A 9,592-nucleotide genomic window follows, 5' to 3' on the forward strand; every position below is an offset into this window, starting at 1 on the left:
AAAAAAAAAAAAAAAAAAGCGCAGAAGAGAGTCAAGTTCAGCCGAACAGATCTTCCCATCTCCGTCTCGAGTCCCGTGGGGTGTCGGGTCCTGCATGCCATTCCAAAGATAATTTAATAAAGTAAACCTTGACAATCAAGCCCCTCCCAACACCCCCCCATCCCCATTCAGATGTAAAACAACAAGTTGAACAGCGTGCCGTGTGTCCGCTCCGGTTTGTGCAGGGCACCAGTAAAGTGTCTCAGATTCCTCCTCCACGTTCCCCCCACGACGGGCACGCCGGCACCCGGCAGGGCTGCTACCCGTCAACGGGCATGGACTGCTCAAAGTCTGATCCAAACAGCTCCTTGTATAAGGGGGGGAAGTGGGCACGCACAATGTCTGGGTATATTGCTTTGAAAGCTGTGAGCTTCTCTGTATGCCTACTGCACAGCGCTCGCAGTGTCGACACTTTGCATATCAACTGTGGAGAGAGAGGAGACAGGCTGTTTAGATTCTCAGGGAGGCGAGGACACGGAGCAATGGCAGTGAAAAACATTCCTCCCTACAGTGTTTTCTGTCCCACACAGGGGCAAAACACACTGGTAAATATTGAGACAACTGCTGAGACACAAGGAAAATCGGACGCTTTTTTTTCTAGTATTATTAAAGAGCAAATGCATTTGATAAATTGACATTTCTATGACGATGCAAAGGGACGCCACTTTAACCTCTTAAGACCTAGCGTCCACAGGCCCGGAGATCACATTTTGGGTTATGTTTAACTAGTTATGTTCAACTAATTGATCTAGTTAATATAGTTACAGCATTTGTATTATCTGCAAATCACACGCAAAATTGTACATTTAGAACGATTATTTTTAACCCTTTGGAACCTCAACTCCCAGAAATAAGAATTTTTCTCCTAAGAGCTGCTGTCCATTTGACATTTTTTCTTTTTTCCAGCTTTTTCTCATAAATTTTCCTCATTGTGTTTGTGAAAATAAAAAAAATAAATATTTTTTGCAAGAAGTTTGATCCAGCTGGATTTCGGGTCAGCTCGGCTGGAATCTGCTCACATTTGGAGGTGTGTCTGTCCACTCTTTAACAGCGCCAGAGTGGAATTTCGGTAATTTTTAGACTTGTTACTGTAGAAAATGAATATTGGTCCCTATCCCAAAATAAAATAATGATCCGTTTGCTCATTGTCAGATTTCTAATAGCAAACAGCTCCGTTTTGCTCCGCCCACCACAGCAGATCTTTTGCTCTAAGATGCAGCCGTTGGATCGACGTTCATCTTCTGCCTCATTTATTAAAATAAAAATTAAAAAAAATCGCTTTTGCCCAAAACCAACAAATAAATGCAGTATTATCTCTTTCATTCAATAAATCTCAATCACAGAAAATAAGAAAAAGTTTACGTTTATTTTAGATGGAGTTATTATGCTAATCTCACAGCTGCACAGCAGGACGCCTGAGGGTGTTAAAAACGCGTTAATTCTGTTTTGCTTTCTTTCACAGCCCTCGTTATATTACCATAGCAGTTAATTCTGCTTACTTGCAACCCTAACACATGTGTAGAGGGTTAACATAAATATTAGCTCGGGTCTTAAGAGGCTAATACACCAAAACAGTAGAAAAAAGTTAAAAATTCTTAAAATTTGAAAAAAATTCTAACAATGAGAAAAAAAACTGCCAATGGGGTAAAAAAAAGTTGTCTTAACAACAGTTAAAAAAAAGAAAATAATTAAATAAAATAAAATTTAGTCACTAAGATGTAGGGCTGGGCGGTACGGCCCAAAAAAAAAAAATCACACCAAATTTGTGAGCTTGAGCATCTCGAAGCACTTGTTGCACTTGAAAGAGTCTCTGTTTACTTATACGTATACTTATTCAGTAAATTACTACCTTCCTTGAAGGCTCAAAGTGCTTTACAGTCACAGCGCCATTCATAAATTGATTGACTGCTGACGAAAACACTGGTGCCAATCTATAACCACCAGGAGGGATGTTATATACAAAAAAGTACGTCTGAATACGAATTATTTCCCTTACCCCAGTGCAGCGGAGGAGAAGTGCATTTCTTCACGTTTGTGTGCTCTAGTTTACATTTAAATGTAAAAAGTGGCTTTTTGTTATAGCATGACCTTTTTAAAGTCATAAAACCAATATTGTTATGTATTTCTGAGCGCTAGCAATTTTGCGCTAACTTAGCTGACCAGCGACTGTTGATGACATCATTGAGTGGGAGTGTGGTCCCAATCTGAAGACATAATTTTTCCATAACTCTCTGTTTGGAGGGCTAAATGTATAGGTGGGGAAAAGCTGTAGGCTGTAGGGGGAGGGGAAGAATTTGGATTTGGCCTTAGAGTTTCATTAAGCCTAGTTTCCACTGAGCGGTACGGTACGGTCAAATCTGACAAGTGTTTCCACTCGGCTAAGCCTCGCTCCCACTGAGTGGTTTGCTTTCACGGCGCAGACGGTGTAGACTGCTAGCGTGTCGTTGCATCATTGTAGTGCGATGACTAGAAAAGCAATATCAGTGGAGGTCATCCAGCAGGTCATCTTTTTTTTGCTTTACTTTTTGTACTTTGTGTATACCAGGAATTTAATGTTGTTTGAAAGAAGATTGCGGTCGGCTAAGAAGAATTCTGCCGTAAAAAAGAAAGCGGAAATGCTAGCTTAGCGCTAATGTGGTGTTTTCTTATGTCGTCATCGCTTTCTTTTTCTATGGACCTTCAACACATGAGGGTTCTCAAGAGGTGCGGGTCAGAACTATTTAATGGGTCAATTTAACAATAGTTAGCTCATAATACCAGATTACACTGGACCGTACCATACTGGACCGCTCAGTGGAAAGAGGCTTTAATTGTTACACAACTAGGTCTGTGAAATTTTTTTCTCCACATTTGACCCAACCCCTGGGGGAGGGGTGTTCTACAGACACAGCTGCGCTTGGGAATCATTTGGTGCTTTAGTCCCCAAATTCAATCCCATTTATGCTAAGTGTCAAGCAGGGAGGCGATGGGTCATATTTTGGTATGACTCATCCTGGATTTGAACTCACGACCTTCCAGTCTAAGAGCAAACACTCTACCACAAGGTCACTGAGCTGGTGGGGTTCTAAATGGGTACCACACCTGCGATTTTCCAAAACTAACTAACTTTTGTCCTACTCCCACTGTTGGTAGCATCAGCATTCAAACAGATTTACAGTTTTGTTATTTAAGTCACAGAATCAAACCAGTTCCATAGAACAGAAGAAAGTGTTCCTGTTTTGGGAACAAGTTTCTCTTTGCTAGTTGGCATTTTAATGTTTTTCCATAGCTAGAAACAGGGAAGTACATTTATCAATAAAATCGATTTATCACCCAGCCCTACTTTGACATTTTCTTAAACTAGGATTCTTTTGCTTTTGAAAAACATTCTTGATGAGACAGAAAATGGACAATTTCTGTTCTAATAAGAGTCTTTTTACTTTATTAAGTAGTTTTGCACTGAAGTGGTTTGTGGGTTTTAGATGAGGATCCAAAGCAGTGTTACTTTAGCTCAGCTTACAGTATAAGCAGTTTTCAGTTTTAATACATGAGTGTTGAATGCGTTTTACCTTTGTAAGTATACCATCCTCTCTGTGGTTCTTCTGCAAAACGTGCTGGAGGGCCAGTTGAATCTTCTGCTGGAGCTTCTCCACCTTCACTTTCTCCTGGAGCCAGGACCGGTCTGGAGGGAACATCGTCACAACTGTTATTTCCACTGAAACTGGTGCTAATTTCCAAACCAGTTGGATGAGGTTTTTGGAAATGCATGAAGGGCAATTGTTGTATAGCATGTGTGTGTGTGTGTGTGACTGACACCTACCAGCAGACATCAACACAAAGGCAGAGAACAGGGCGATCTCATCCTCAGACAGGTGCATAGAACACAAGTTTTTCCCAAACTCGAAGACGGAGCTGATCAAGTCGTCACAGCCTGCCACAGCAAAGGACAGAGAGAAGGGGCGTCGGATGAGCGAGAGCAAAGAACAACACTCCCTCTTGATCTTTATTGGGAGAGAGGCGCACAGGGAGGGTAGACGAAGGGGAAGAGATGAAAAAGGAGCGGCATGCTGACAGCACATGGGAGCGTCTTAAGCAGAAGAGGCAATGCTTTTACTGAGTTTTGCCTCCCAGACGAGTCACTTTTGGCAGTTGGGTGGTGTTACGCAAGCCAAAATGAGGTCACTATTGAGGCTTTTAGTTAAATCAATTACGGGAGACAGAGAGAGAGAGACAGGCGGGTGCCACCGCCGCTCAGAAAGCCCGCAATCACCCTCCCCCTCCCCCTCCCTTCGCCACGGACTCCTAGCAGGACACATGCACAAACAGAGCGGGTGATGGCAACCATCTTTTGCAGCCACCGTTTCACGTTTTTGTTTGGTTAGCAGTGGAAAACCGTTGGAACACCTTCCCTTTTCTCTTCATTCAGACATGATTGCGAGTTGCTTTTTGCTTGAGATGCTTTATGTCAGACTAACAGCGATAGTTTTGATCGCACTCTCCCCAATGACACTCCGTCTGGTTTTATTTATTTCACAGTTACAGAAGCCATATGCAGCGGAGCCTCACTAACGTCTCTGTTCTACCATAAATAACTGCTGAAGAGACAGAAATGCCAGGTGAGGAGGGGATGAGCGCTCTGCCTTCAGCAATGTGCACAACAACTCTAATTTTGGCTGTTGCAAAAAGGAAAAATGGGTAAACCGCGCCAGCACGCCGACACTCGCGCACAGCCTGCTTACCTAATGACTTGAACACATCAGGTCCGGCATATTTTCCATCGAAATAGACTGTGTTGTTTTGAGAGTCAAAGGCACGGCACATTCTGACAAACACGACTTCCAGAGAGCCTGTGGAGACAGACAGGAACAATCAGAGCTTTTTTCTTTCTTTTTCCTTCCACCGCACATCAGTTAAAGGTGCAAAAACACATGCTTGTGCTTTGTGCTAATCTCCAATATTACGCATAACACAAGCACTTTGAAATAAAGACGTCGGCTGTCAGAAATAAGATGAAATATTGCTCCAGAGGATGAAAATACGCCTGGTAGAAGGCTACTCCTGTGTAGTGACAAAACGGATGAAAACAGGACTTCACTCAGCAGTGATGCTGCTCATCTCCTCAGCCTTTATTCGCTGGATGGGCATTTATTCTGCACTAAATGTTGCAACACTGAGTGGATAAAGTGCTGAAAAGTACCAAACTGAAAATATTGCATGTGTGCGCCTCTTGAAAAGTTAAAAAGATTTTGTGTTATACCTCAGGTGTTAAAGGGTCAAATATATATAAAAAAAAAGAACAATCTGGATGTGAAAGTAGCAAACTTCTTTGAAAAATGGCAGCCAACACTACATGTAGAGCGAGAGTCCTCTAATGCTGTGTCCCCCTCTGCCTTGTTTATAATGAACAGAGGAAAACACAGAGAGACAGTGAGGGGAAACCGGCGGGGCGGGGTCCTCCGTCTGTGACACTGTCTGCGCATGTAAAAGGAGCGAGATTTGTGCAGTCAGGTCAGCTACACCCTTGTGACAATACCAGAGAGGGGTGGTAGTGGCGGGTGAGTTTGACGGCGGCGGGCCGTGTTGACAGGCTGTCATACCTGCTTTCAGCAGCACTATCTGATCGTTCTGACACAGCTCCATGAAGCCATCGATGCGCTTGGCAAACTCCACCACGTACTGAATGGCCTCTGTTATTTTGATAGCACACAGCTGCCACATGACTTCCCGCGGCTAGGAACAGATAGGACAGGGGATGAATAATCTGCTTTAAAACAATGGCTTTAGTGAGCGCCGCCGTTGGTCAAGTCACCTTGCTCTGGTAGCTCTCCACCTCCTCCTGCAGGAAAGCCTGCCAGGTCATTTGCTGCAGCTCCTCTCTCAGGTACTGACATGTCTCCATGTGCGACTTTGAGATGTTCTGGGCCAGGTGCTCTGAAAAACAATCGTCATGACAAAAGATCAACTATGCAAAAAGTGATGAAAAAATTTTAAAAAAAGATACGAGAAGAGAAGATTTCTTAGCTGAGCCTTCATAAAGGAGGAGAAGGCGGATGCGCGTGGGCTTTTTCTGACTGAGAGAAGGCTTGTTGACATTTTCTTTCACCGCCTGCAGGAAGCTCATAGCTTAAGGTTGAGGCAAAGCCAATCCAGTTATGACACAAACGCATGGCGAGGGGGGAGGGGCGCCGCGTTACTCATTGAAACAAAGGTCACGTTTTCTCGGAGAGAAATTTGGAGTGTAAGAATTTAAATGGTTTTGAAAACACATCTGTTAAAAGGAGTTCCTCGGCACAGGGGAGCCTAAAAAAATGATTTCCCCAGACGCCTGCCCTGCTGGATCCTGATTGGCCCTAATTAATGGAAACTAATTACAAAAAAGAGGCTCTTTTAATGAGTGTTGGAGATGAGTCTCTAACCTCCTGCTATTTTAAGCAACCTTTGTGTCGTTTGCCCCACGGTTGAGTTATTCCCCCCCTCCTCCTCCTTTATGCCGTCTGTCCTCCTGCTTTCACTTCCTTACCAAGTTCAGCCATAGACACAGTCGGGGAGGTCTCGCCGTTGGTGAAGGAGCAGTAAGGAAAAAAGCCGGAGCCGGGGGCAAAATCACAAATGGGCTCCGGCTTGATGCCGTTGATGTCCAGGCCTGACTGGTCGGGGGACGGTTGGATGTCCAGGTAGAAACTGCTGACCGCAGAGTCGGGCTTGCTGCCGTCGGGGGTGTGGCCGTCCATGTAGCCGCTCAGGTCGTCGTGGAGCTCCGTGAGGCCGTTGGCTGAGAGGCCGTAGCTGGGTGTGAGCGGCTCCGCCTCTCCGGGTTGCTGTTGGTGGTCGCGCTGCTGCTGCTGCAGCCGGTGCTTCTGGACCTCGGCGTACAGGCTGTCGCGCTGCTTCTTTGACATGCGGCCAAACTTCACCGCTGGTTTAGAAAAGGACAAACAAGTGTAAGGCTCAAGATACAGTTTCATAACATTCATACATATATTTACACACATTTAGACATTCAAACTCTAACTTTACACAGTTGGGTGCAAATAAAAACCACTGGAAGTATAAAAATATATATATATATTTTGCTTAATTTATTTGGACAAAAATTAGGTAAAAAATGATATTTACTTTTTTAAATTAGGTTTTTAAAAGTTCGCCTTGCTAAAAAGTATTCAAACTAAACTTTTAAAAAAGCACAGAAAAGTACAATTTTCCTATTGCAAAGTTACCACATTTTCTGATTTATAAACTTAAAAGGCTTAATTTCTTTAAAAAAAAAAAACAAAAAAAAAAAAAAAACAGTGCCCCGTATAGACCGGAGTGCCTTATAAGTGGATTAATTCTGGTCGTGCTGACTGATGCTGAAGCTATTTTGAGAGGTACACTCCGCTTTATTAAAATGTCATTTTTTATGAGTTACAAAAAGGCTGGGTGTTTTTGTAAATACACTAATGCGGCTAACTTGTAGCTGTGTGAAACATTTTTGGGAGTTAGCATGCTCACAGTAACATTTATTTTAGCGGTATCAGTCCATTATTTTACATGTTGCTAAAAGGGTGGAGCATTATTGCACATATGCTAACACGGCTAATGTGTAGCAGTGTTGGGCTGTGTTTTGCTACATGATACTATCAAAGTTGGGAGTTAGATCAGAAACAGTAGCGTTTGTTTTAGCTGTATCAGTTTTTTATGTGTTGCTAACAGGGTTGGGCATTATTGCACATATGCTAACACGGCTAAGGTATAGCGGTGTTGTACTGTGTTTTTGCTACATGATACTATCAGGGTTGGGAGTTAGTGTAGTCACAGTAACATTTGTTTTAGCTCTATCAGTCTGGTTTTTTTTACATGTTGCTAACCGGGATTGGGCATTCCCCACATAGGCTAACACGGCTAACGTGTAGCGGTGTCACACTGTTTCTGGTACGTGATACTAGCGAGGTTGAGAGTTAGTGTAGTCATAGTAATGTTTTTTTGAGTAGCATCAGTCTTACTGAATTAAAAACAAGGTTGCAAATTACAGGTATTGTGAATATGCTAATGTGGCTAATGTGATGGCAAACGAGTTCTAGATATACTGTGAATGCAATTATTAAAATGATTAAAAAGAATGATTCTCTCGTAATTTTCTCGTTTACTGCGGCTTATATATGACACGTGTCTAAAATAGACAATTTTTTGATGGAGCGCCTTATTATCCAGTGCGCCCAATAGTGTGGAAAATATGGTAATTAATTTTAGAACTTTACATTAATTTTCTTGCACGCTTGGTCCTTTAAAAAGAATGGAAAAAACATAGCTGTTACTTCGCAGGGGCGGAGCAAAAACATTTTATTTGGGGGAGAAGGGTGGCAAATAAGAACAGCAAAATAGAAGTTCAAACAGTTTTATTCTTATTGTTATATTTTTATTTTATTTAAATATATTAATTTTGTTATTTTTGCTACAAAAAGAAGAAGCTTTTATTGATGATTTCCTAATCTTTTGTCAATGTTGAGACTATAGCTCCGCCCCCTTCCGCTATAAGTGAAAAATAGTTTTTTGGGGCTAAATTTATTATTTTTTGTACCTCTCCCAAACAAAAAGTTTTATGTTTTATGAGGATCTTTGTAAATCCATTTTAAGTTTACACCTGTTTTCATGCACACAAAATCTCACTCAGACATCTGGATTTGATGCAAGTGTGTGCCACCTGCACATGTTTAACATCCACCTTCACTAACACACTTATTTATCATCGAGTTCACTCTGGCTGCCATATTATGCAACCTCAGCTCCACATTACAGAAAACAGCCTTGATTAAACCATAAAACACCATGTTGTACGGTAGCTCTTGTGTGGTGTCACTGGATGCAGTGACCTTTCAATGACTAACATGTGACCCTGGAACCAAATGTCACAGTCTTTGAACTGCTGTAAAACACAGTATCAAAGAGGAAGATGGTCTTAAATTACAACGAAAGAAAACCTTCACATTTCAGGATGGATTATTACACAAATGAGATTGAAGGAGAACGTGGGAAGTAACAGGAAGCTTATCTCCCACTCCGGCACTGAGGCATGAGAAGTCGCTGCCTCCAGTTTCAAGGTTTCCAGATTAAATAGCGGTGCTGAGACTAGGGCTGGTGCTGTTGCAGGGGGTGCTGGCAGTAAATCAGGGGGTAGCAGGGCATGTTTCTGTGTGGAGAGTGAGTGGAGCGACACAGAGAACAGTGTGGGCAGATGGGCTCCAGTATGTTCCGTGAAGGTAGGAGTCACCTTCCTCTGTCCTGACCGCGTGCGAGGATGCTCACGCGCGTGCACAGCCACTCACACTCATGAATATGTATGAACGTGAGCATGAAGATGTGCCACACTGTGTTAATGTATGTTTTGGTTTTCCACTTCCTGCCTGCACTATTCCAGAGTGTGATTTACAGAAAAACAGCACAGCTCCATGCTGCTCCCACAGAATCAGTCCAGTCCGGTCTGGCAAAGTCGGAGCGCTGACACATTCCCACCTGTGTGCTCCCATTATGGCTGCTGCAGCAGCCGTACTCATTCCCTCTAACAACCTGCTATTATGTGGGCCTAGTTAAGCATTCA

The 9,592-nt window shown here is 42.8% G+C and overlaps 1 protein-coding gene across 2 annotated transcripts in view; it reads right to left on the minus strand.

Annotated features, from left to right (window-relative positions):
* Positions 1 to 6: 6 nt before the first annotated feature.
* Positions 7 to 9,592, minus strand: part of roraa (RAR-related orphan receptor A, paralog a) — a 218,105-nt gene continuing 208,519 nt past the window's right edge. For both annotated transcript variants that reach the window (XM_024282663.2, XM_024282664.2), the window contains 7 exons: positions 6,539 to 6,934; positions 5,828 to 5,949; positions 5,616 to 5,748; positions 4,758 to 4,865; positions 3,839 to 3,949; positions 3,588 to 3,700; positions 7 to 463 (listed from right to left, as the gene is read on the minus strand). In XM_024282663.2, the coding sequence (XP_024138431.1) occupies positions 299 to 463; positions 3,588 to 3,700; positions 3,839 to 3,949; positions 4,758 to 4,865; positions 5,616 to 5,748; positions 5,828 to 5,949; positions 6,539 to 6,934 (1,148 nt within the window). In that variant the 3' untranslated portion in view covers positions 7 to 298. The remainder of the gene's footprint in view (positions 464 to 3,587; positions 3,701 to 3,838; positions 3,950 to 4,757; positions 4,866 to 5,615; positions 5,749 to 5,827; positions 5,950 to 6,538; positions 6,935 to 9,592) is intronic.

The sequence above is a fragment of the Oryzias melastigma genome, linkage group LG6 (genome assembly GCF_002922805.2).
Source record: "Oryzias melastigma strain HK-1 linkage group LG6, ASM292280v2, whole genome shotgun sequence".
Classification (NCBI taxonomy): domain Eukaryota; kingdom Metazoa; phylum Chordata; class Actinopteri; order Beloniformes; family Adrianichthyidae; genus Oryzias; species Oryzias melastigma.